This window comes from Lissotriton vulgaris, chromosome 3_1, assembly GCF_964263255.1.
Source record: "Lissotriton vulgaris chromosome 3_1, aLisVul1.2, whole genome shotgun sequence".
Classification (NCBI taxonomy): Eukaryota; Metazoa; Chordata; class Amphibia; order Caudata; family Salamandridae; genus Lissotriton; species Lissotriton vulgaris.
In genome coordinates, this window is record NC_141689.1 from 16584524 (window position 1) to 16612373 (window position 27850).

The window sequence follows — 27850 nt, forward strand, 5'->3', positions numbered from 1 at the left end:
GTGGCATCCTTGCTGACTGCTCTCTTCAGCCATGAAGACCTATGGTGTAAGGAGCATGTGGCATCCTTGCTGACTGCTCTCTTTAGCCATGAAGACCTATGGTGTAAGGAGCATGTGGCATCCTTGCTGACTGCCCTCTTTAGCCATGAAGACCTATGGTGTAAGGAGCATGTGGCATCCTTGCTGACTGCTCTCTTTAGCCACGAAGACCTATGGTGTAAGGAGCATGTGGCATCCTTGCTGACTGCTCTCTTCAGCCACGAAGACCTATGGTGTAAGGAGCATGTGGCATCCTTGCTGACTGCCCTCTTTAGCCACGAAGACCTATGGTGTAAGGAGCATGTGGCATCCTTGCTGACTGCCCTCTTCAGCCATGAAGATCTATGGTGTAAGGAGCATGTGGCATCCTTGCTGACTGCTCTCTTCAGCCACGAAGACCTATGGTGTAAGGAGCATGTGGCATCCTTGCTGACTGCTCTCTTTAGCCATGAAGACCTATGGTGTAAGGAGCATGTGGCATCCTTGCTGACTGCTCTCTTTAGCCATGAAGACCTATGGTGTAAGGAGCATGTGGCATCCTTGCTGACTGCTCTCTTTAGCCACGAAGACCTATGGTGTAAGGAGCATGTGGCATCCTTGCTGACTGCTCTCTTCAGCCACGAAGACCTATGGTGTAAGGAGCATGTGGCATCCTTGCTGACTGCCCTCTTTAGCCACGAAGACCTATGGTGTAAGGAGCATGTGGCATCCTTGCTGACTGCCCTCTTCAGCCATGAAGACCTATGGTGTAAGGAGCATGTGGCATCCTTGCTGACTGCTCTCTTCAGCCATGAAGACCTATGGTGTAAGGAGCATGTGGCATCCTTGCTGACTGCCCTCTTCAGCCATGAAGACCTATGGTGTAAGGAGCATGTGGCATCCTTGCTGACTGCTCTCTTTAGCCACGAAGACCTATGGTGTAAGGAGCATGTGGCATCCTTGCTGACTGCCCTCTTTAGCCATGAAGACCTATGGTGTAAGGAGCATGTGGCATCCTTGCTGACTGCCCTCTTCAGCCATGAAGATCTATGGTGTAAGGAGCATGTGGCATCCTTGCTGACTGCTCTCTTCAGCCATGAAGACCTATGGTGTAAGGAGCATGTGGCATCCTTGCTGACTGCTCTCTTCAGCCATGAAGACCTATGGTGTAAGGAGCATGTGGCATCCTTGCTGACTGCCCTCTTTAGCCATGAAGACCTATGGTGTAAGGAGCATGTGGCATCCTTGCTGACTGCCCTCTTCAGCCATGAAGACCTATGGTGTAAGGAGCATGTGGCATCCTTGCTGACTGCTCTCTTTAGCCATGAAGACCTATGGTGTAAGGAGCATGTGGCATCCTTGCTGACTGCCCTCTTTAGCCACGAAGACCTATGGTGTAAGGAGCATGTGGCATCCTTGCTGACTGCCCTCTTTAGCCACGAAGACCTATGGTGTAAGGAGCATGTGGCATCCTTGCTGACTGCCCTCTTCAGCCATGAAGACCTATGGTGTAAGGAGCATGTGGCATCCTTGCTGACTGCTCTCTTTAGCCATGAAGACCTATGGTGTAAGGAGCATGTGGCATCCTTGCTGAGTGCCCTCTTCAGCCATGAAGACCTATGGTGTAAGGAGCATGTGGCATCCTTGCTGACTGCTCTCTTTAGCCATGAAGACCTATGGTGTAAGGAGCATGTGGCATCCTTGCTGAGTGCCCTCTTCAGCCATGAAGACCTATGGTGTAAGGAGCATGTGGCATCCTTGCTGAGTGCCCTCTTCAGCCATGAAGACCTATGGTGTAAGGAGCATGTGGCATCCTTGCTGAGTGCCCTCTTCAGCCATGAAGACCTATGGTGTAAGGAGCATGTGGCATCCTTGCTGACTGCCCTCTTTAGCCACGAAGACCTATGGTGTAAGGAGCATGTGGCATCCTTGCTGACTGCCCTCTTTAGCCACGAAGACCTATGGTGTAAGGAGCATGTGGCATCCTTGCTGAGTGCCCTCTTCAGCCATGAAGACCTATGGTGTAAGGAGCATGTGGCATCCTTGCTGAGTGCCCTCTTCAGCCACGAAGACCTATGGTGTAAGGAGCATGTGGCATCCTTGCTGACTGCCCTCTTTAGCCACGAAGACCTATGGTGTAAGGAGCATGTGGCATCCTTGCTGACTGCTCTCTTTAGCCATGAAGACCTATGGTGTAAGGAGCATGTGGCATCCTTGCTGACTGCCCTCTTCATCCATGAAGACCTATGGAGTAAGGAGCATGTGGCATCCTTGCTGACTGCCCTCTTCAGCCATGAAGACCTATGGTGTAAGGAGCATGTGGCATCCTTGCTGACTGCCCTCTTCATCCATGAAGACCTATGGAGTAAGGAGCATGTGGCATCCTTGCTGACTGCCCTCTTCATCCATGAAGACCTATGGTGTAAGGAGCATGTGGCATCCTTGCTGACTGCCCTCTTCAGCCATGAAGACCTATGGTGTAAGGAGCATGTGGCATCCTTGCTGACTGCCCTCTTCAGCCATGAAGACCTATGGTGTATAGCGCAATAAAACTTTCAGTCCAGCTGAAGTGGTGATTCATGGATGACATGTTTGATGGAACACAGGATGAAGACCCTCCATGGGGGCCGGGCCGCCCTTTGACCTTCACTCTATCAACTTTAATCAAACACATGGAGTCTGGAGAAGATGCAGATCCTAACACTGAATCCCTTTTCACAAGCATATCTCCAACCACCTGCACCTTAATCTTACCATAGTTGGGGCAGATGGGGGCAGGTCCACCGCGACTGCACACCATCTGTATCTGGGACCGATCCGCCTTGATGACGCGGATGTAGAATGTTGGGCTGTCGATGCCGGTGTACTGGCGCCATAAGTCTGTAGACTTAAGACAAGCATGTCCACTGTGACGTCCATATCTTACATACAAGCGACTTATGATTCCTTGCTGCCTGGACGATCTTCTCTGACCTGGCAAAAGGACACCTTGGCCCTAAGGGAGAGAAGAACAAAACTTGTATTTCGGTACTGAGGGACATCATCCCATAAATGACAAAAAGAGTTGAAATAACAAAGTATAGGTCCAGCGAACAAAATGTAAGCCACGATGTGAACTACCTGATTCACTGCTTCCATCCGCACGGATTATTGACAAAACTACCAAGTCTGATTTCTAACTGACAGTGTCTGTAGCCTTCCATCCATGCAGTATCTCATTTATGCATCAATGCAGTCAGTCACTCACCACCCACCCACCACCACTCCCTCACTCACTCCCTCACTCACTCATTCTTGCACGCATGCATGTATTCAGTGCCCTGCAGAATACTGAGTTATATTACCGTCTTTGTGGTGCTTGCCCTGCCCCTGAACTCTCTTTCTCAATTCTTGAAACTGATCCCCTACCAATGGACCCATCAAGATGAGCACCCCTTCTGACAGACACAGCAGCCCTTCAGACCTACTGTCCCTTGTGAGACTTGGTGTGCCTTCTGATCTTTGGTAATGCCATCAACCCTGGCTTCAGATACATTAGGGGCTCCTCAGCCTCACAATCAGCTGCTCAGGCTTATCAACTTGACTCCATCTGGGGTCAGCAATGGTGGGCTTCATAAATACTGGAGAACATAACAAAACATCAGAGGAATACAGGGATTGCAGCAGCAGACCTGCAGCGATCCCTCACCTGTTGTAGATCTAGACGTTAAAGCAGGAGCTTCTACGGGGGGCGCTTCACGCAATTTCTTTAAGGATGTTGAGGACTTTATGGGTGCTGTAAGGTCTTGAGAAATAACACAGGCACACGAAGGGCTCCGTTACATTCCTTGGTAGACTCCTCAGGGAAATCGCACAAGAGAATGTGGAAAAGATAAATATGTGATGTCTTGAGGAGACCATCTAGGGCTAGATGTAGGTGGGCTAATACCAGTCAGTAACGGCCGAAAATCGGTAAATTTCCCATTACCGACCGGTATTTAGCCCTTACGATGTAAGAGGCTAGATTTAAGGATTCAGTAATTTAGAAGAGGTGGAGGACTCACTATAATTTATAAGAATCCGTACCATACCACGCTTGACCCCATTTTATCCACCAACTGTGAAGCTGCAACTTTTGCAATCAACATTAACTGCAAACAAACCTTTAAAGGCATTTTGCTTTACCGACCTCCTGGACCTCGGAATTCCTTTCTTGGGTCCCTCTCTGAGCTAAATGACTACACTATAGGCTCCACTGATTATACAATATTGGGAGATTTCAACTTCCCTTTGGAAGAACAGGGAAATCACGACACCTCCCAACTTACTGCTGACTTCCTTACTCTAGGACTCCAACAATTGGTAAAGGGATCTACTCACCAGGCGGGACACACACTAGACGGTGTGTTCACCAACAACTCTCTCATCACGATACTAGACACTTTACCCCTTACCTGGACTGACCATAGGGCCATTATATTTGGTATTGACACTCGCCCAGCTAACCTCCCCGCTTCCAGACCACCTAGTAGGGCAGCAATTCGTGCCTGGAAGAATGCTGACATCCCTCAGATGGCAAACATCCTGACATTATCCTCCCCTACTATAGGGTCCAATTCTGTCCCCTCAGCCTCTGATTTCCAAGAGTGGATTAGGAACGCTGCTGATCAGGTCGCTCCGGAAAAGTCCATCCAACCTAATAGAAGGTCGCCATCGGCGGCATGGTACACAGAAGAGCTTAGACTTCACCGACAACATTGTCGGAATTTAGAAAGACGCTGGAGGAAATTCTATTGCCCCATAGCTAAGCAATCCTACAAAGATGCCTTAACCATATATAAAAAGGCCATCTGTACTCGGAAAATGACTTTTTTTTCGACCCAAATAAAGAATGCTAGGAATTCGGCCAGAGAACTGTTTTCAGTGGTCAATTCCCTATCTACACCTCCATCGGGTCTCGGAGTAGAACCCTCCCAACTGTTTTGTAACGCACTGTCCACTTTCTTTACTTCTAAAGTGGCAGATATCTATGCATCCTTTGGTGGAGATACAGGGGCTAGATCCACTGCCAGCAGTAAGGAATTTCCCCATATTAACCATGACCCTCTCTCTTCATTTGCTGACACCTCAGAAGACCAAATTAGCAGACTCATTTCCATCACCAAGTCTGGATCCCCTTTGGACCCATGCCCCCCCTCAGTGATGGCTAATTTAAGTGAGGTGATTTCCCACCCACTCATGGAAATCTGCAACACTGCCTTTCATACCGGCTGTTATCCAGCCCCGTGGAAGAAGGCAGTGATTAAGCCTCTTCTGAAGAAGCCCTCCCTGGATCCCTCCGCCTCGGTCAGCTATAGACCCATTGCCTGTCTCCCCTTCCCGGCCAAAATTTGCGAAGCTCTGATGAATATACAGCTCTCAGAGTTCGTCGATACGCACCAACTCTTAGACGAAACGCAGTTTGGCTTTAGGAAGGGACACGGGACGGAGACTGCACTAATAAAAGCTTCTGATGAAATTAGAACCATCATGGATCAGGGAGGAACGGCCATCTTAATTCTTCTGGATCTGTCCGCAGCATTTGACACGGTCGACCATGCTATTTTGGTCGACCGTGTCACAGCTCTGGGGATAGACGGTTCGGCTAGAGACCTCATTTCATCCTTCCTGGCTGACCGCACCCAGACAGTCAAGTTGGGTAATTTCTACTCTCCCGTCTCTGCACTACCATGTGGAGTACCACAAAGCTCCTCGCTAAGTCCCACGTTATTCAACATCTACGTAGCGGACTTAGCGAGGGTAATAAAGGCCTATGGGGTGCGTTTAACTTCCTACGCAGACGATACCCAACTGGTGCTGGTGATCCACAAGAACGGTACAGCAGTGGCAGCTAATTTTCAGGAGGCCATGCTTGCTGTCAGTATGTGGATGTCCTCCAATTGCCTAAGGCTTAAATCGGATAAAACCGAGGTTATGACCTTTGGCAACCTCGCCCCAGAATGGTCCTCCATCTGGTGGCCCAATCAACTGGGCTCTCCACCCGTCCCAGTGGTAAAAGCGAGGAACTTGGGAGTCATCTTTGATAGCAAACTAACTTTCAACCTTCATGTCAACAAGGTTGTCTCCTCTGCTTTCTTCACGCTAAAGAAAATAAAGAAATTGCTGCCTTATCTCCCCTCCTCTGCCGGGAAGACCTTAGTTACCACTCTGGTATTTTCCAAAATTGATTATGGAAATGCCCTCTTCCTCAACACCCAGAAATCTGTGCTGTCAAAGTTACAGTCTGTACAGAATGCGGCTGCCAGAATTGTCCTAAACATTCCTCGCCGCCAGTCTACTACCCTTGCCATCCGCCAGCTTCATTGGCTTAGAGTAGAGAGCTGTAATAAGTTCAAGGCCCTCTGCATTGCCTACAAGGCAGTGCATGGCACAGGACCCAAATTCTTGACTGAGGCACTCCAGCTGTACACCCCCAAAAGATTGTTGAGATCTGCTAACACCTGCCTTCTATCTGTACCTCGCACTAGAACGGCAACTTGGGGAGACCGCCGCTTTTTAGTGGCTGTACCAAAACTCTGGAACCTCCTTCCACTAAATATTAAAAATGCCCCCAACCTGATGAGCTTCCGGAGGCTCGTAAAGACATGGCTGTTTGACCAGTGAACTCTACCATTGTGGTCCTGCTAGCTCACACATGCGCCGAGACACCCTAGGGTAATTGTTCGCGCAATAAAAATCTCAAAAAATAAATAAATAAAATAAATAAAATAAATACTGATTTGTTATTTTAAGGAAGCGGTAAAATACGGAATCCTTAAATCCTATGTAGGGAGCACTCAAGTGAGTGCATTTTTCGTTTAAGGATTTGTTATTTACCACAAACTGCAAGTTGGTGGTAAATACTGAATACCTTTAACACCTTGACTGCTGCAGCAATTCCCTCTCGGTGCTGAACTTTTCAGATTTCCATGGTTCATGACAAGCTCAGCTCGTCATAAGCACACGACCAGTGTACTGCATGACGAGCTCAGCTCGTCATGAGCATGGAAGGGGTTAAAAAGGAAATGTTGTGCTTTTATAAAAGTGCATGTGGCAGACATACATGCCCTTAGGGCATGTATGTGTGGCACATGTGCACACATGCATGATTCAGGGGTGCAACAGGGTGTCAATGTGCCACCCTTGAATATGCTCCCACTATTACTGATGCGGTATTTACAGAATAGGTAATAGTGAATGGCTTCCCATTCATTCCTAGGGGCCTCCAGGTCCATAGCAATGAATGGGAAGCCATTCACTATTACCGAATCGGTAACATTTACCGATTTTTTACCTACATTCTATGTACCGATTCTTAAATTCCGAATCGGTAACATTTGGTATTTAGGAATCGGTAAATAGACATTACCTACATCTAGCCCCTAGTGATTACCCTATCATTTAAAGGTGGACTTGTCCTCCCCTGCAGGACTCCACAGCTGTCCCCAGTAACCTGCACTGACAGGATGTGACGCTGCTACATCAGGACACTCGGAGTAGAACAGAAGTGCCACGCCTCTGGAAATCTACCTTGGAAAAGTGTAGCATCCCGATAAGTAAAGAGAACCTGGGACAGAGAAAGATAGAGACATCTTCCGGCTCCAATGTGAGCCATGCAAGTTCACAAAGAGATACATAACTCCTGGCCTAAAAACTATGGTGCAGGGAAAAGGAAGAAGAGAGAGCAAAGCAGGGAACATGCAGGGATGGGGAAACATGACTTTAGACATTCCTGACATTGTGGGTCCACCACAACTCTCTGCATCTTCTAGGTCTTAGTTGGAGAGCAACAAATAAACCTTGGGGTGCAGCTGTCAGGAGGTTTGTGGCATTTACTGGATTTCAGGATGTAGCTGTGAGAGGCAGAATGGGCGTGGCTACTCCAGGGACTTTCACACCTCATTAGGGGGCGTGAGCATTAGGGGCAGCCCATCAGAGATCTGTTTGACAGTCCTACCTTGTGGTCAATGATGACGGCTAGACCTTGCAAGGAAGTAAGGCGACCACCACGGAACCTCTCACGGCCACCAATCACCGCAGAGACTCCTCCTTGTCTGGGCGCTGGAGGCGGTCCGCAGCGGGATATTCCAGGCCCTTGGAAGTCGAGGAAACACGAATGTGTTGAGTCCCTAGAATCACGGGCCTCATATTCTGCTGCAATATCCCTCAATTCTCATGCACCTCCTTTGCTTTCAGTGTTTAGATAAAAAAGGGCTTATAAGTTCAATGTACTGTAAACAAACATTTGTAAATTCAATTGGTCTGGCTACAGGCCTCCAAGGTATTTATTTTGCAAATGCTTGTTTCCCTTGCATGGCTTTATTACAGTATAAGCTAACCATGCAAATATGCTGACCCGTGGGAGTGCATGCAGACAAGGCGTGCCTTCAATCAATCTCCACGGAGAGATTCCCGCAGAGGCGCAGAGGATCACGGGAAGTCATTTTTCAATGGCTTTTGGCAAAGTCAAGTAATGAAGGGCCGGATGTGAATGCTGGTGGAGAGGGAATTATGGGTCAATGGTGCTGGCGCCCCCTCCCTGCCAGCCTGATGGTTTCGCCCACCTGACCCCTGCTCCGTCTCCGTTGTGGTTCAACCCCTCAGATGTCTCGATGGGGTGAGGCCAGCTCCTATTATTGAAAAACAATTGTTTTCAAAGCCCATCGCCTACCGCGCGCCCTGGCAGTGAGGCGCACTGAACAGTGCTCTGTGCCCCCCTCATCACGAGGGGAAATGCCCCTGGAGAGGGGGGCAGTGTTTTTATATTTTCAAACATAAAATCCTGCTTACAACGCCATGGCGGCAGTTCCGGTCAATGCTCGAAGTGCCACTGGGCCAGCAGACATTTCTGAATTTGGAAAATGGCCCCTGCATCAGAGGCAACAGATTAACTTACTCCACCGCCCTGGCAGAGAAACGGGTGCTGCCAATGTACACATCAGACCCAGGGTGTGTGTGTGAGGCGCACTCCCAGCAAGGTCAGGCTGGCAGCAGGGCATCCCCAGCCCGGGCTGGATCCATCCAGACACCTGGCAGCTTTCATTCCACTGTAGCCACTCTTCAGTGCAGGGGGTCCCTCGGGTCAGCGCCCCCTGGGTCAGCACCCTCGGGTCAGTGCCCACGGGTCAGCGCCCTCTGGGTCAGTGCCCTCCGGGTCAGCACCCTCGGGTCAGCGCCCTTGGGTCAGCACCCTCGGGTCAGCACCCTCCGGGTCAGCGCCCTCCGGGTCAGCACCCTCGGGTCAGCGCCCTCCGGGTCAGCACCCTCGGGTCAGCACCCTCCGGGTCAGCGCCCTCTGGGTCAGCGCCCTCAGGTCAGCGCCCTCCAGGTCAGCGCCCTCCGGGTCTGCGCCCTCTGGGTCTTCGGCCTCTGGGTCAGCGCCCTCGGGTCTGCGCCCTCCGGGTCAGCGCCCTCCGGGTCAGCGCCCTCTGGGTCTGCGCCCTCTGGGTCAGCGCCCTTGGGTCAGCACCCTCCAGGTCAGCGCCCTCCAAGTCAGCGCCCCCTGGGTCTGCGCCCTCTGGGTCAGCGCCTTCGGGTCAGCGCCCTCCGGGTCAGCGCCCTCTGGGTCAGCGCCCTCCGGGTCAGCACCGTCTGGGTCAGCGCCCTCGGGTCAGTGCCCTCCGGGTCAGCGCCCTCGGGTCAGCACCCTCCGGGTCAGCAACCTCGGGTCAGCGCCCTCCGGGTCAGCGCCCTCCAGGTCAGCGCCGTCTGGGTCAGCGCCCTCTGGGTCAGTGCCCTCCGGGTCAGCGCCCTCGGGTCAGCGCCCTCCGGGTCAGCACCCTCGGGTCAGCGCCCTCTGGGTCAGCACCCTCCGGGTCAGCACCGTCTGGGTCAGCGCCATCTGGGTCAGCGCCCTCTGGGTCAGCACCCTCAGGTCAGTGCCCTTGGGTCAGCGCCCTCTGGGTCAGTGCCCTCCGGGTCAGCGCACTCGGGTCAGCGCCCTCCAGGTCAGCAGACTCGGGTCAGCGCCCTCCGGGTCAGCGCCCTTGGGTCAGCGCCCTCCGGGTCAGCAGCCTCGGGTCAGCGCCCTCTGGGTTAGCGCCCTCCGGGTCAGCGCCGTCTGGGTCTGCGCCCTCTGGGTTAGTGCCCTCCGGGTCAGCGCCCTCGGGTCAGCACCCTCCGGGTCAGCACCCTCGGGTCAGCGCCCTCTGGGTGAGCGTCCTCAGGGTCAGCACCGTCCAGGTCAGCGCCATCTGGGTCAGCGCCCTCCGGGTCAGCGCCCTCAGGACAGCGCCCTTGGGTCAGCACCCTCTGGGTCAGCGCCATCCGGGTCAGCGCCCTCCAGGTCAGCAGCCTCGAGTCAGCACCCTCCAGGTCAGTGCCCTCTGGGTCAGCGCCGTCTAGGTCAGCGCCCTCTGAGTCAGTGCCCTCCGGGTCAGCGCCCTCGGGTCAGTGCCCTCGGGTCAGCGCCCTCCGGGTCAGCGCCGTCTGGGTCAGCGCCCTCCGGGTCAGCGCCCTCGGGTCAGCGCCCTCCGGGTCAGCGCCCTCGGGTCAGTGCCCTCGGGTCAGCGCCCTCCGGGTCAGCGCCGTCTGGGTCAGCGCCCTCCGGGTCAGCGCCCTCGGGTCAGTGCCCTCGGGTCAGCACCCTCCAGGTCAGCACCGTCTGGGTCAGCGCCCTCCGGGTCAGCGCCCTCCGGGTCAGCGCCCTCCGAGTCAGCGCCCTCCGGGTCAGCGCCCTCCGGGTCAGCGCCCTCCAAGTCAGCGCCCTCGGGTCAGCGCCCTCGGAGTCAGCGCCCTCCGGGTCAGCGCCCTTGGGTCAGCGCCCTCGGGTCAGCGCCCTTGGGTCAGCGCCCTTGGGTCAGCGCCCTCGGGTCAGCGCCCTCCGAGTCAGCGCCCTCCGGGTCAGCGCCCTTGGGTCAGCGCCCTCGGGTCAGCGCCCTCGGATCAGCACCCTCGGGTCAGCGCCCTTGAGTCAGAGCCCTCCAGGTCAGCGCCCTCCGGGTCAGCGCCCTCGGGTCAGCGCCCTCGGGTCAGCGCCCTCAGGTCAGCGCCCTTGGGTCAGCGCCCTCTGGGTCAGCGCCCTCCGGGTCAGCGCCCTCTGAGTCAGCGCCCTCCGGGTCAGCGCCCTCCGGGTCAGCACCCTCCGAGTCAGCGCCCTCGGGTCAGCGCCCTCCGAGTCAGCGCCCTCCGGGTCAGCGCCCTTGGGTCAGCGCCCTTGGGTCAGCACCCTCGGGTCAGCGCCCTTGGGTCAGCGCCCTCCGGGTCAGCGCCCTCCGAGTCAGCGCCCTCGGGTCAGCGCCCTCCGAGTCAGCGCCCTCCGGGTCAGCGCCCTTGGGTCAGCGCCCTTGGGTCAGCACCCTCGGGTCAGCGCCCTTGGGTCAGCGCCCTTGGGTCAGCGCCCTCGGGTCAGCGCCCTCCGAGTCAGCGCCCTCCGGGTCAGCGCCCTTGGGTCAGCGCCCTCGGGTCAGCGCCCTCGGATCAGCACCCTCGGGTCAGCGCCCTTGAGTCAGAGCCCTCCGGGTCAGCGCCCTCGGGTCAGCGCCCTTGGGTCAGCGCCCTTGGGTCAGCGCCCTCGGGTCAGAGCCCTCCGAGTCAGCGCCCTCCGGGTCAGCGCCCTCCGGGTCAGCGCCCTCCGGGTCAGCGCCCTCGGGTCAGCGCCCTCGGGTCAGCGCCCTGTGCCTCAGTGATTCATGGAGTTATGGGGAGTCTGCTGGCAGCTTTCAACAGCATGGCTGCTTCCAAGACATTTTCATTTCTGGTTGTGACAAAAGTGCAGCAGGCTAAGGCATTAGATACTGTCTCTGGCAGCAAAGGGACGTGTGTATCTGCCAAAGAATCGAGTGAATATTTGAGTCCAATTGCTTCTCGAGAGGGGTCCAGTCTGGTTCTAGCTTGTTGAAGCTACTATGCAAAGATCTATCCTCTCTGACCGACAGCATTTGAAATAATTTCTGGAAGTATGTCAGCTTCACTCCAAGTTTAACTAGAATGTTACTGAAAAACGAAACATTTACTACCCTTGCCTAAGAACAAGAAGGACTTGTTTGTCTGGTTTTGTGTAAACGAGCATTGCATTCCTTGAGCGAGAGGCTCTTTCAGAGTTGTTGTTTCCCTTGGACCCTGCCAGGGTGTGTTGGGACTGTGGCATTAGTGTTTGGGGTTTGGTGGAACGAGTTCACACAGAGGGGGGTGGAGGGGGGCACGACCGGCCTCGCATCAAGGGCTTTGCATTTCAGGGAAAGAGAAAGGCTGTGGTGCCGGCAGGAGGTACAGTGTCAACGTTGTTGGTACTGTAACAATGGTGTTCGTGACAGACCATGAGACAATCATTGTGTTTTAGTGAAGATGCTGCTAGGATGCTACGCCTGTTATTTTTGAGTCCCCTCCTCGAAGCGGGTCGTGTGCCCAGGACTCCCTGCCTCGGGTTCAATCGAGTGCTCAAGAGAAGAGGCAGAGGGTACAGGTGTGAAGGCAGCCACTGATGCCTGCTCAGAAGAGGAGGAGGGCGCAGGTGTGATGGCAGCCACTGATGCCTGCTCAGAAGAGGAGGAGGGCGCAGGTGTGATGGCAGCCACTGATGCCTGCTCAGAAGAGGAGGAGGGCGCAGGTGTGATGGCAGCCACTGATGCCTGCTCAGAAGAGGCAGAGGGTACAGGTGTGAAGGCAGCCACTGATGCCTGCTCAGAAGAGGCAGAGGGTACAGGTGTGAAGGCAGCCACTGATACCTGCTCAGAAGAGGAGGAGGGCGCAGGTGTGATGGCAGCCACTGATGCCTGCTCAGAAGAGGAGGAGGGCGCAGGTGTGATGGCAGCCACTGATGCCTGCTCAGAAGAGGAGGAGGGCGCAGGTGTGATGGCCGCCACTGATGCCTGCTCAGAAGAGGAGGAGGGTGCAGGTGTGATGGCCGCCACTGATGCCTGCTCAGAAGAGCAAGAGGACGCAGGTGTGATGTCAGCCACTGATGCCTGCTCAGAAGAGGAAGAGGGCGCAGGTGTGATGGCAGCCACTGATGCCTGCTCAGAAGAGGAAGAGGGCGCAGGTGTGATGGCCGCCAATGATGCCTGCTCAGAAGAGGAAGAGGGCGCAGGTGTGATGGCAGCCACTGATACCTGCTCAGAAGAGGAGGAGGGCGCAGGTGTGATGGCAGCCACTGATGCCTGCTCAGAAGAGGAGGAGGGCGCAGGTGTGATGGCAGCCACTGATGCCTGCTCAGAAGAGGAGGAGGGCGCAGGTGTGATGCAGCCACTGATGCCTGCTCAGAAGAGGAAGAGGGCGCAGGTGTGATGGCCGCCACTGATGCCTGCTCAGAAGAGGAAGAGGGCGCAGGTGTGATGCAGCCACTGATGCCTGCTCAGAAGAGGAAGAGGGCGCAGGTGTGATGGCCGCCACTGATGCCTGCTCAGAAGAGGAAGAGGACGCAGGTGTGATGTCAGCCACTGATGCCTGCTCAGAAGAGGAAGAGGGTGCAGGTGTGATGCAGCCACTGATGCCTGCTCAGAAGAGGAGGAGGGTGCAGGTGTGATGCAGCCACTGATGCCTGCTCAGAAGAGGAGGAGGGTGCAGGTGTGTTGGCCGCCACTGATGCCTGCTCAGAAGAGGAAGAGGGCGCAGGTGTGATGCAGCCACTGATGCCTGCTCAGAAGAGGAAGAGGGCGCAGGTGTGATGGCCGCCACTGATGCCTGCTCAGAAGAGGAAGAGGGCGCAGGTGTGATGCAGCCACTGATGCCTGCTCAGAAGAGGAAGAGGGCGCAGGTGTGATGGCCGCCACTGATGCCTGCTCAGAAGAGGAAAAGGACGCAGGTGTGATGTCAGCCACTGATGCCTGCTCAGAAGAGGAAGAGGGTGCAGGTGTGATGCAGCCACTGATGCCTGCTCAGAAGAGGAGGAGGGTGCAGGTGTGATGCAGCCACTGATGCCTGCTCAGAAGAGGCAGAGGGTACAGGTGTGAAGGCAGCCACTGATGCCTGCTCAGAAGAGGAGGAGGGCGCAGGTGTGATGGCCGCCACTGATGCCTGCTCAGAAGAGGAAGAGGGTGCAGGTGTGATGGCCGCCACTGATGCCTGCTCAGAAGAGGAAGAGGGCACAGGTGTGATGGCAGCCACTGATGCCTGCTCAGAAGAGGAAGAAGGCGCAGGTGTGATGCAGCCACTGATGCCTGCTCAGAAGAGGAGGAGGGCGCAGGTGTGATGGCCGCCAATGATGCCTGCTCAGAAGAGGAAGAGGGTGCAGGTGTGATGCAGCCACTGATGCCTGCTCAGAAGAGGAAGAGGGTGCAGGTGTGATGGCAGCCACTGATGCCTGCTCAGAAGAGGAAGAGGGCGCAGGTGTGATGCAGCCACTGATGCCTGCTCAGAAGAGGAGGAGGGCGCAGGTGTGATGGCCGCCAATGATGCCTGCTCAGAAGAGGAAGAGGGTGCATGTGTGATGCAGCCACTGATGCCTGCTCAGAAGAGGAAGAGGGTGCAGGTGTGATGGCAGCCACTGATGCCTGCTCAGAAGAGGAAGAGGGCGCAGGTGTGATGGCAGCCACTGATGCCTGCTCAGAAGAGGAAGAGGGCGCAGGTGTGATGGCAGCCACTGATGCCTGCTCAGAAGAGGAAGAGGGCGCAGGTGTGATGCAGCCACTGATGCCTGCTCAGAAGAGGAAGAGGGTGCAGGTGTGATGGCAGCCACTGATGCCTGCTCAGAAGAGGAAGAGGGCGCAGGTGTGATGTAGCCACTGATGCCTGCTCAGAAGAGGAAGAGGGCGCAGGTGTGATGGCAGCCACTGATGCCTGCTCAGAAGAGGAAGAGGGCGCAGGTGTGATGGCAGCCACTGATGCCTGCTCAGAAGAGGAAGAGGGCGCAGGTGTGATGGCCGCCAATGATGCCTGCTCAGAAGAGGAAGAGGGCGCAGGTGTGATGCAGCCACTGATGCCTGCTCAGAAGAGGAAGAGGGTGCAGGTGTGATGGCAGCCACTGATGCCTGCTCAGAAGAGGAAGAGGGCGCAGGTGTGATGCAGCCACTGATGCCTGCTCAGAAGAGGAAGAGGGCGCAGGTGTGATGCAGCCACTGATGCCTGCTCAGAAGAGGAAGAGGGCGCAGGTGTGATGGCAGCCACTGATGCCTGCTCAGAAGAGGAAGAGGGCGCAGGTGTGATGCAGCCACTGATGCCTGCTCAGAAGAGGAAGAGGGTGCAGGTGTGATGGCAGCCACTGATGCCTGCTCAGAAGAGGAAGAGGGCGCAGGTGTGATGTAGCCACTGATGCCTGCTCAGAAGAGGAAGAGGGTGCAGGTGTGATGGCAGCCACTGATGCCTGCTCAGAAGAGGAAGAGGGCGCAGGTGTGATGGCCGCCAATGATGCCTGCTCAGAAGAGGAAGAGGGCGCAGGTGTGATGCAGCCACTGATGCCTGCTCAGAAGAGGAAGAGGGTGCAGGTGTGATGGCAGCCACTGATGCCTGCTCAGAAGAGGAAGAGGGCGCAGGTGTGATGCAGCCACTGATGCCTGCTCAGAAGAGGAAGAGGGCGCAGGTGTGATGCAGCCACTGATGCCTGCTCAGAAGAGGAAGAGGGCGCAGGTGTGATGGCAGCCACTGATGCCTGCTCAGAAGAGGAAGAGGGCGCAGGTGTGATGGCAGCCACTGATGCCTGCTCAGAAGAGGAAGAGGGCGCAGGTGTGATGGCCGCCAATGATGCCTGCTCAGAAGAGGAAGAGGGTGCAGGTGTGATGCAGCCACTGATGCCTGCTCAGAAGAGGAGGATGGCGCAGGTGTGATGCAGCCACTGATGCCTGCTCAGAAGAGGAAGAGGGCGCAGGTGTGATGCAGCCACTGATGCCTGCTCAGAAGAGGAAGAGGGTGCAGGTGTGATGGCAGCCACTGATGCCTGCTCAGAAGAGGAAGAGGGCGCAGGTGTGATGCAGCCACTGATGCCTGCTCAGAAGAGGAAGAGGGCGCAGGTGTGATGGCAGCCACTGATGCCTGCTCAGAAGAGGAAGAGGGCGCAGGTGTGATGGCAGCCACTGATGCCTGCTCAGAAGAGGAAGAGGGCGCAGGTGTGATGCAGCCACTGATGCCTGCTCAGAAGAGGAAGAGGGCGCAGGTGTGATGGCAGCCACTGATGCCTGCTCAGAAGAGGAAGAGGGCGCAGGTGGGATGGCAGCCACTGATGTCTGCTCAGAAGAGGAGGAGGACGCAGGTGTGATGGCCGCCACTGATGCCTGCTCAGAAGAGGATGATGGTGCAGGTGTGATGCAGCCACTGATGCCTGCTCAGAAGAGGAAGATGGTGCAGGTGTGATGCAGCCACTGATGCCTGCTCAGAAGAGGAAGAGGGCGCAGGTGTGATGGCAGCCACTGATGCCTGCTCAGAAGAGGAAGAGGGCGCAGGTGTGATGGCAGCCACTGATGCCTGCTCAGAAGAGGAAGAGGGCGCAGGTGTGATGCAGCCACTGATGCCTGCCAGAAGAGGAAGAGGGCGCAGGTGTGATGGCAGCCACTGATGCCTGCTCAGAAGAGGAAGAGGGCGCAGGTGTGATGGCAGCCACTGATGTCTGCTCAGAAGAGGAGGAGGACGCAGGTGTGATGGCCGCCACTGATGCCTGCTCAGAAGAGGAAGATGGTGCGGTTGTGATGCAGCCACTGATGCCTGCTCAGAAGAGGAAGATGGTGCAGGTGTGATGCAGCCACTGATGCCTGCTCAGAAGAGGAGGAGGGTGCAGGTGTGATGCCGCCACTGATGCCTGCTCAGAAGAGGAAGAGGGCGCAGGTGTGATGGCCGCCACTGATGCCTGCTCAGAAGAGGCAGAGGGTACAGGTGTGAAGGCAGCCACTGATGCCTGCTCAGAAGAGGAGGAGGGCGCAGGTGTGATGGCCGCCACTGATGCCTGCTCAGAAGAGCAAGAGGGCGCAGGTGTGATGGCCGCCACTGATGCCTGCTCAGAAGAGCAAGAGGGCGCAGGTGTGATGGTAGCCACTGATGCCTGCTCAGAAGAAGAAGAGGGCGCAGGTGTGATGGCCGCCACTGATGCCTGCTCAGAAGAGCAAGAGGGCGCAGGTGTGATGGCCGCCACTGATGCCTGCTCAGAAGAGCAAGAGGACGCAGGTGTGATGGCAGCCACTGATGCCTGCTCAGAAGAGGAAGAGGGCGCAGGTGTGTTGGCCGCCACTGATGCCTGCTCAGAAGAGGAGGAGGGTACAGGTGTGAAGGCAGCCACTGATGCCTGCTCAGAAGAGGCAGAGGGTACAGGTGTGAAGGCAGCCACTGATGCCTGCTCAGAAGAGGCAGAGGGTACAGGTGTGATGGCCGCCACTGATGCCTGCTCAGAAGAGGAGGAGGGTACAGGTGTGAAGGCAGCCACTGATGCCTGCTCAGAAGAGGCAGAGGGTACAGGTGTGAAGGCAGCCACTGATGCCTGCTCAGAAGAGGAGGAGGGCGCAGGTGTGATGGCCGCCACTGATGCCGGATAAGAAGAGGAAGAGGGTGCAGGTGTGATGGCCGCCACTGATGCCTGCTCAGAAGAGGAAGAGGGCACAGGTGTGATGGCAGCCACTGATGCCTGCTCAGAAGAGGAAGAGGGCGCAGGTGTGATGCAGCCACTGATGCCTGCTCAGAAGAGGAGGAGGGCGCAGGTGTGATGGCCGCCAATGATGCCTGCTCAGAAGAGGAAGAGGGTGCAGGTGTGATGCAGCCACTGATGCCTGCTCAGAAGAGGAAGAGGGTGCAGGTGTGATGGCAGCCACTGATGCCTGCTCAGAAGAGGAAGAGGGCGCAGGTGTGATGCAGCCACTGATGCCTGCTCAGAAGAGGAGGAGGGCGCAGGTGTGATGGCCGCCAATGATGCCTGCTCAGAAGAGGAAGAGGGTGCAGGTGTGATGCAGCCACTGATGCCTGCTCAGAAGAGGAAGAGGGTGCAGGTGTGATGGCAGCCACTGATGCCTGCTCAGAAGAGGAAGAGGGCGCAGGTGTGATGGCAGCCACTGATGCCTGCTCAGAAGAGGAAGAGGGCGCAGGTGTGATGGCAGCCACTGATGCCTGCTCAGAAGAGGAAGAGGGCGCAGGTGTGATGGCCGCCAATGATGCCTGCTCAGAAGAGGAAGAGGGTGCAGGTGTGATGCAGCCACTGATGCCTGCTCAGAAGAGGAAGAGGGCGCAGGTGTGATGCAGCCACTGATGCCTGCTCAGAAGAGGAAGAGGGCGCAGGTGTGATGCAGCCACTGATGCCTGCTCAGAAGAGGAAGAGGGTGCAGGTGTGATGGCAGCCACTGATGCCTGCTCAGAAGAGGAAGAGGGCGCAGGTGTGATGCAGCCACTGATGCCTGCTCAGAAGAGGAAGCGGGCGCAGGTGTGATGGCAGCCACTGATGCCTGCTCAGAAGAGGAAGAGGGCGCAGGTGTGATGGCCGCCAATGATGCCTGCTCAGAAGAGGAAGAGGGTGCAGGTGTGATGCAGCCACTGATGCCTGCTCAGAAGAGGAGGATGGCGCAGGTGTGATGGCAGCCACTGATGCCTGCTCAGAAGAGGAAGAGGGCGCAGGTGTGATGGCCGCCAATGATGCCTGCTCAGAAGAGGAAGAGGGTGCAGGTGTGATGCAGCCACTGATGCCTGCTCAGAAGAGGAAGAGGGTGCAGGTGTGATGGCAGCCACTGATGCCTGCTCAGAAGAGGAAGAGGGCGCAGGTGTGATGGCAGCCACTGATGCCTGCTCAGAAGAGGAAGAGGGCGCAGGTGTGATGGCAGCCACTGATGCCTGCTCAGAAGAGGAAGAGGGCGCAGGTGTGATGGCCGCCAATGATGCCTGCTCAGAAGAGGAAGAGGGTGCAGGTGTGATGCAGCCACGGATGCCTGCTCAGAAGAGGAAGAGGGCGCAGGTGTGATGGCAGCCACTGATGCCTGCTCAGAAGAGGAAGAGGGCGCAGGTGTGATGCAGCCACTGATGCCTGCTCAGAAGAGGAAGAGGGCGCAGGTGTGATGGCAGCCACTGATGCCTGCTCAGAAGAGGAAGAGGGCGCAGGTGTGATGGCAGCCACTGATGCCTGCTCAGAAGAGGAAGAGGGCGCAGGTGTGATGGCCGCCACTGATGCCTGCTCAGAAGAAGAGGAGGGCGCAGGTGTGATGGCCGCCACTGATGCCTGCTCAGAAGAGGAAGAGGGTGCAGGTGTGATGGCCGCCACTGATGCCTGCTCAGAAGAGCAAGAGGGCGCAGGTGTGATGGCAGCCACTGATGCCTGCTCAGAAGAGGAGGGTGAAACAGACTCGTGCATGGGTCGTAAGTCTGCGTGGAGGGTGGCCCAGAGAGAGTCCCCGGAAGCGCTCAACCCTTTGCTAGGAAGGTAAGTAGCTGCCTTTGGAGTGCAGCAAAACGCACATGTGGGGCCCACCGGTGTTTTCTATTCCAGTGCGAGGCTCAGGGTCACTGGGATGGGATGAGAGGGACATTCGGGTCACACGATTCATAGAAAGAACATGTGTGCTAAGTTTTGTGTAAGCTTGATGCGGTGGTGATGGTTTATGATATGTTCTTTTACTCTTAAGAATGTTCTGAAATCCCTCCCATTGCTGCTGGCTGTGATCCTGCCGGATGGGCCCTGGGGAGTGTGTGCAGAGTTTAGATCTGCGGTGGAGTTTGATGATCCTTGTAAAGAGTGGAAGAGGGGAGCTGGCAAAGAAAACCTAACATTAGGGGAGGCTTTAGGTTTATCCAAAAGATTTGCATGAGGTAAGTGTTTGCAGAGAGAGGAGTTCAGTTTGTGTCACAGGAAATGTTTGAGCTTCTCAGCCAACGCCATCTCAGCCATCACACGAGGCTCCTCCATCATCTCCTGTGAGCTGTCCTGTGGTGTGGCGCATGGACAGGAAGGAATAAGACAGAGATGTGGGAAGCTGCTCACAGCATGCTACGGGTGCACCGTCCCGGTCCGCGTAGTGTGCTATTAATATTCATGAATACTGTGTCACTACAATCCATGACGTACGCAGGCTCGACCCGGCAACACCGATACAGGCCACCTCGATGCCGGCCATGAAATGTGCTCGCATAACAATGTCGATACCGGTAGAAGCAATGCCAATCTTATGCCAAGCGTTGTGCATGCAAACTATGTTAATATCAGTAAAGCCAGTATTGATGTCCGCTCTGGCAACTGTGCGCACGTGCAGAGGATGTCGTAAAAGTGAGTCAATGGCTGCCATGTTGCTTGTCCACAATATAATGAACTCATATCATTTCTGTCGGATTGATCAGACCCATCGGGGTGATGCGGAGGTCATCTCTGATGAATCTACAGGCCCTGGGACCAAAACCCCGGACTACAGATTGTCAGGTCACAGGTGGGGGCTACACTTAGTCCAACGACGAACACATGAACAGGGTGAACCCGCATCGATCCCAGAGACGCACTCACACCACGAACAGGTCCAAGGAAACTGGCCCCAATGAAACACTTGTGGCCAAAGGTGCACGTTCCCAAAATGCAACAAAGAAAGATGCAACATGAAGTTGGCAACACTCAGCCAATCATGACGCAGTATGCGCTCCCCACGCCGGACATCTGGACACATAGACACCGGCCCACGCTCGCTCTCTCCGAGGTCGAGAGACCCCTGTGTCCCCCTTATCAGATGATTGTACTTATTCTTTTTGACTAGGCCAAGATATCAGTTTATTCTACGTCATGAACGGTATAAGCGGTTTGCCAAAACTTCTGTCCAAAAAGAGACTTTCTTCAGACCCAGCTCTGTCGGTTCTCTTCGGGCTGCTGCATTTATTTAAACCAACCTGTTCCTCTTTTGTTAAACATCTCTCGTCTTTTCATTCAACCGTGGCAGGGAGCAAAAAAAATCAAATTTTAAGGGGGATATTAGCATTGTTTGAAACAAAAAGAGGTCTTTAGAAGTGAATCATGAGAGAATCCTGGGTGAGGGGATTAGCCAACAGGTCATGCCAGAGCATGTGAAACCTCAGCCAGTGTTTGGTGTTAAACATGGTGTGCGTGAAAGTGTCTTGGGACTGACAGTTAGTGATTCTGTCTGAACCTCACTCACTCGCCGTCTGCCCCCGGGACCCCCGCACGGGTGCTGTCTGCTAAGGAGGTGCTGGGGCATGCAAGCATACAGTATCTGCTGGAGAGCAGCTGAACTTTGTAACATTTGACATCAGAGTAGCCTCACCTTGGGCCTAATTTATGAAGGACTTGCGCCGCCGGTGCGTCACTTTTTCCCATGTTAAAAGTGACGCACCGGCGGCGCAAGTCCTTCATAAATAAGGCCCCTGGATCGCAGAATGAGCATGCGTCACCTTTTATAATATATGCTGCCTAGAAATGCCGCTTCCATTGGACGAAGTCCAAACCTCTGGAGAAACCTGCATTTGGTGAATAACTGCACCTTCGCTTTCACTGGACCGCTGGTCTTAGAGCAGCAAAAGGGATACACCTCATACACGTTTTAGCACAGACTCGACATCTTATTTATTTGCACTCCCCATACTAACCTTTAGGAGTGAACCTCGTTTACCTTTGACCTCACTCCTTCCTGTCAGCATGTGCGTTAAAAGAAAGGACTTGTTAATGCTGTGAACCTTCAGTTGTATCTGGGTCCTGTCATGCCAGTGACAATAGGAAACCTGTCACAAGGGCTGCTGTTGAGCCCCACTGACCACAAAGAGCTGGCCTGACACTTTCCAAGGCTTTCTAATAAGGTCATGTCTTGTGCAGCCCCTGATTGGATCTTTGGAGATGAAGCGCATTTCTTAAATTTGAATACCCATCTCTTTCTCAGTGAAGAAAGATGTTTTAGGAGAGGGGTAAGTACCAACTTTTTCAACATTTTTAGGGTATATTTTACACCTGTAATTGTCTGCAACTTCCACAAATGTCACAGTGATAGAGATGCGAACTTCACACTGTTGGCTTAAAGTGCACCTTCACAGCCCTTTACATCCGTCAGAAAACTAAGAGGTGAAGTTTGAGGGAAAAAAGACCCTTGTAAGATGGAGCAGAGAGTAAAGCACAAGTCCTCGCACTCCATTGGGTGAGGATTCCTGTCAAGGCGACAACTGTCAGCAGTGAAAGAAGAGAGCCTAGGGCATGGGATGGAGGGTGTGAGGAATAGATGGTTTATCACTTCGACACAAACAGGGAAGTTCCCTAGGGCCGTACTTGCCTGGATATTCCACTCGCTGCCCAGGTAGGTGTGAGCATAGCTGAAGACGTAGGGGGTCTCGTTGACGAAGGTCACGCAGTAGTTCCCCATGGCTGCGGAGGGTCTTCACGCCTGCGGTGCTCCAATGGACCCTGTGAGTCCTACAGATGTGAGGTGCCTGAGGGGACAAGACAACAGACAGGGTATGTGACTCAGAGTTTGGGGAAGGCGATGGATTTGAGAAGGACACAAATGAGAGATGGGAACACAAGAAAAGCCAACAGGATGGACGTTGCCTTGGTCCAAGAAATGACCTTCAAATGTGATTTCTCCTAAAAGTAATTTAAAAGTGTAATGCATGTTTTGTTATTATCTTAAGTAACAGAAGCAACATTTACAGCCAGGACAGAAATAATCAAATGAACATGGCCTGTGAGTGGCAAACAAGCGATGCTTTGGGAACAGAGAGATGAGTCGAGGAGGAGGAGAGGGCGACAGAGATTGGAAGCCGTAGAGTCCCTGCTAAGGGGCATGGCTGTGGTTATCTGCAAACAATCAACATTTCAAGCAAATTCCATCAGCACATATGATGCAGGATTCCCCAGAGTCCAGCGGGGCATGGCCACTGAAGAGTCTGTCATATGTATCTTGACCAGGCTACAGTAGATTGGACAGAAGTAATTGAACACAGAGTAATGGATGTGACATGTTCATTGAGACGTGTCTGGTGTGACGCCAGCAGGACCACCTTTCCCATCAGTGAGCATCTTCCTGAAATTACTTGCCATCAATCTGCTCCATGTCCTGGGGCCATATTACGGAAGTGGCCTAGGGACGCAATGGGCATTTGCGCACGCTTTACATGCCACTGGGACACTTTGGTATTACAGAAGGGGCCACAGATGCCTGTGTATCTCCTTCGGTAGCACTGATAGCGCCGATGCACATGAAGCGCCAGCTCTATCATCAGGGGGGGTTCCCTCATTCATATGGGGGCATGGCCTCATGAAAACGAGGGAACACCTTTGCCTCTGTGCTCGCACCGTATCACAGACATGAGTGCATAGGAAAAGAAGCTGCCAGAAGGTGCGCTGATAGTGGCCGAATCAAAGGTGGTGCACGGTCAGTGCGTCCCTGGATAGCAGCCCTTTGGAGGAGCGGGACCCAGACATCCCCATGCAGGCGGCAGGTGCAGTCAGTCACGGCCCTCGCATACAAAGGGATCTCTAACTCCCCTAAAGTGCCGCCTGCACTGTGAAGCACATTGCGGCTTCAAAGCCGCTGCTCCGTTTTTCACATGAATGTGTTGCCCTGGGGCAGCGCGAGTTTGCGGCTGCCCTGAGGGCACAGCGTTTATCCTAATAGAGATAATTTCCCTTGTTTGTGCCGGGTGCACCTTTTAAACGGCGTGCCCAGCACAAACAAGAAAAACCTGATGAATGTACATTACGGCCCTTGGTCTTCCCCACCACAGTATATGTTTCCATCCGTCCCGGCTCTGCTATGAGGGGCTTTTGGAAACAGAAGGGGCTCTGCATGGGCTTCCATTGAATGGCCTGCACGAGGCTGGGCTCACGGTTCGATCTCCGGCACGGGCAGCAGCACCGCAGCATCATGCGACTCTGGGCAATAGCTCACTTTAGCTCCCTGACTCTCCCCAGCGCCTAAAAAACCTTACGGGTGATTAGTTTGCGCTCTACAAATACCATATTATCAGTCATGTTGGAGGGATGGAAGACTAGTACTCTAACTTTTAACTTGGGAATTTCCGTTTGGAGACTGACTCACATTGAGTAATTACATACGTCCATAGGGCGCACAATCAGCACGAGTAGTTTGCATTTATTCGACGTCATAGCGCATTGTACAAGGCAGACAAGGAGCAACATAGTCAGGAATAGGAAAAATGTCCAAAAGTGAGCAACACACACAGGACTGGAAGAGGACATGCCCGTCTAGGAATGCATAAAGGAATACATTGTCCAAATATTGTAACTGAGACCATCCTATGGGTCAGTGATGCTGTAGGGCTGTGAGCCACCTACAGCACCTGCGGGCATAAACCTGTAAACCCCCTCCCTTGCCCAATACATCGCAAACTAAATTGGTAGGGATCCCCTTGTGTGTCGTCGAGAAGGTGGGAGACGTGGCAGTGAATGACATGTATATACATATGGACCTATGTGGTATTTGTATATAGCGGCTCTCGCCACTAAGGTAAAGTCAACGATAGCGTCAAGACGCGTTAGAAGAGGTGCTAGAATCTGGGATCAGAAACAGACTGTTAATGCAAAGGGATGTTGTGTTCCTTAGAGAGGTCTGTACTAAACACTTCCCTTCATTGGAACTGGTTAGGAAACCATGAAGACCGGATTGTCGAGATCTTGGGGCCATGGGTTGTACGACAGAAGAATGCAGGGAAATACTTAGCATGCCTTTACAATGCATTTATTACCCACATTTCTGAAGAACGCATATGCTTTTCTTTTACAACACATGCCATAACAACGCATTGTTTATATATATGGAAAAAAATACCATAAATGTGTGGTAAAGGCATGCATTGTAAAGATATATATGAGAAAAGCGCACAGACGCTGGCATGGATAGGAGTTAGGGGGGCAGGATGTGGGAGGGGTGGAGGACACAGGGGAAAGAGGGTTATTATAAAATAAAATCCAATGAAAGCCCTGATCAGAGTTGTCTACAGCAGCCTGGGTCTGCAGCCCGCCATATTGTTTTGTAGAGCTGAGCCTTGCCAGAGGTGTCCTGGGCTCTCTTCCATCCCATGTCTCCTGACTTGATGGTCACAGAACACCACTGCCTCCTGTGTGGTGGAGTGCCCCCCTGGAGCAGTCTCCACGGGAAAGCCTGATATTTATTTTAATATTCTTTAACCCTTAGAAGCGGGTGTATTAAGAATCATCGCAACGCTGTGCAGCAAGGCAAGGTGCTTCAGAGCGTTGTGTGAATGGGAGAGAATTGAAAAGCAACAGATCTACTAAGATACAATGCTATTCATCCCACTCCGTGCAACGGCACACTTGAGGCTTCCCAGCACCAACGCAGGCCCCCTTGCACGATGGCGCAAGAATTCCTGCGTTACTGACAGGACGGGTGTGTGCAAGTAAGGACACCTTCCCGAACCAAAACAATCCCTGAGGCCTTTTCCTCTTTCTATGTGCGCTTCAGAATGCAACGAGGAAGCAACGAGGAGAAATCGAGGTATCCTCCTGGGTCAGCCTCTGTCGGGCAGCACTTCAGGGTTACAAAGTCTGGGTTTGTGTCGATGAATATGGGTGGAGGCATGAGAGCACCTATGGCTCACCTATGCAATGTCTACATGGCACAGAGTAACGCAACGCTTTGTGTTTGCTATGCCATGCTAAGAAGATTTGCGTGGCTTAGTAAAAGCCAACAATGCTTTTGTGTCAAGGCTGTGTCTCAATCCTCATGCAACCTGTCTCACAATCATGCAAACCTTCTCCTAGTACCCAGGGGGGAAGCTGAAAGAATACCAAAATGTATCAATATTTTGCTTTTGGGGGAAAAATGAAAACATATGCAGCACAAGAAAGTAGAACATTTGCTCTGTTAATGTCATCAACTAAAAGGGTGGTGGTGCAGCGACCTCCCCTTCTTCCCATCTATCAGAAGGAACAGTCTTGAAAAGAGATGTTTTTACCACAGATTTTAAATGTTCATATAGGAATCGACTGTTCCTATTTATTGCTGCAGTTGTAAGCCAACAGTAGTGGTGAAAACATGTGTGAAACGCAGGAGGCTGTACATTTCTGAAAAGTGACAATTCAGAATTCTGCAAAGGGCAATTTTATAAACTGTGTGTGGCTTTCTTAAAGAAACTAATCATTGCAATAAAGAATCAATAGCAAAAAATGAAATTAGATGGAAATGCTTTAACTCTTTCGCTGCGGCGGCTATTCTGCCGCAGCGCTAACGGTCGCGGGGGGGCGCGTGGGTGAGCTCCGCGGGTGACAGAACCGTTCCGTCACGGCTCGCGGGTGAGCTGTGCTCATGAGGGAACAGTTCCGTCACAGCCCCGCCCGCTTAATTAAATGCGCCGCGCAGGCGCGAAATCAGCGCCGCGCAGGCACGGCGGCCTGGCCGTGACGGAACCGTTCCATCATGAGCACAGATCACCCGCGAGCCATGACGGAACGGTTCCATCAGTAGCCTGGAAGGGGTTAATCTGGAAGGTTCTTGCAGCAATAGCCAATGTAGTCTAACCTGACAAAATGTTCTACTCCCTGGGATATAGGGAGCATGTTGGTTATCCAAACAATCACTCTAGATGTATCAACTGAGCTGCAGCTGAAAATGAAAATCGAATGAATGAAGTGTGGGCGCCTAGAAACGCAATGCTCTCTCTAGATGTCCCCAAGTGTCAATGTTTATGAAAAGTGGCTCTTTGTATGCCTCGTGAGGCCTGAATCCCAGATTGGCGGACGGGTTACTCCATCACAAATGAGACAGATCTCGCATCTGTCACCCTACAAGCTCCTTAATTTGGGGTTACCCATAATATTGTGCGATTCATAGGACAGTTTGCAAGCTGGGTTCTTGCTTTCACACTGACATATTTTGAAGCCCCAATGAATTAAAAATTTATAGAGAAATATGAAATGTTAAATAAGGTTGTATTTCTATACTTCTCCCAATTAAAGAAGTACCCTGCTTGTGTGAGGGGGCATTTCAACCTCAATGGAAGAGCCCCAAAGTTCAACATTGAGGCATGAAGATGTCAGTCTTCCTGGTGATGTGCTCAGCTGCAGTATTCCAGGCTGGCATGGAGTCTGTGGCTGCAACTACATTTTTTTTTACCTAGACTGCCCTAAAATGTCACAGTCTGGCTAAAATCACAGATTTTCCTCAAAGTTTTGTGAGAGAAAGTTTCAGAGACTGTGGTGGCCACAACAGCCTCACCCACCGGCGTTCTGTCACTTTTCCTGATAGGAATGGAGTCCTCCCTGTGGGGGTGGGTCTCTCACCCACAAGAGGAGGTCGAAGTGGTCCAGTAAAGCCTTCTTTTTCTTGTAGCTAAAGTCTAGTTTTATTAGGTGTGTGAGGAGCACCTGAACATGGGACACAACATTGTAGTAGGAGAAGCAATCTGTAACATAATTCAGTGGAAAATACTCTTTTTTGACCGATCCTTTGACATTTACTCGACATACTGTGCGGGACTCTTGGATCCAGAAATGTCTAGGGTTGCTCCGGATCCATGTCTTCTAGCTGACCCAGAGTCCACATATTTTAGCCATTTTCAGTGAAAAAAAACTATAAATGCTTTGGGCACAGTTTTGAAGTATGTGCTGGCGGAGAGGGGGGCATGTCAATTTGAAAAACACCCCTGGGAGTAAAGATGGCAGCCAATTCAGTTCTAGCCCCCACTTAGGTGGGAGAATTGGTGAGAAATCCAAACTAGGAAGATAGGTGTGCCCACCTTTGCAAACCCCACCCATCATTTGAGAGAGGCGAGGTGAAGCACACATTTCAGTCCACTCCATCTTGAAAATATGGGAATCAGCCAATTAGGAAGAAGCTCACGCCCTCTCCCACTGGAGGGTGGCATAATAGTGGGTGTACCCACCCCAAGGACAAGACCCATTGGTCCTGACATGCACAACACTTTAACGCACCTGAAATTGGTATTTTGGGCCGACCCTGAAACTTGCCTCCTCAGATTAGAGCAAGAAAAAAGAAGGACCGCAGAGCTGGGCTGACTCCGGAAG

The 27850-nt window shown here is 53.6% G+C and overlaps 1 protein-coding gene across 1 annotated transcript in view; it reads right to left on the reverse strand.

The window, feature by feature from the left end:
• LOC147725831 (uncharacterized) overlaps positions 1 to 27850 on the reverse strand; it is a 166909-nt gene that overhangs the window by 109346 nt on the left and 29713 nt on the right. The window contains exons 2-3 of the mRNA XM_086960005.1: positions 22119 to 22275; positions 2773 to 3013 (exon numbers count right to left, since the gene is read on the reverse strand). Coding sequence (XP_086816131.1) covers positions 2773 to 3013; positions 22119 to 22208 — 331 coding nt within the window. The 5' untranslated portion in view covers positions 22209 to 22275. The remainder of the gene's footprint in view (positions 1 to 2772; positions 3014 to 22118; positions 22276 to 27850) is intronic.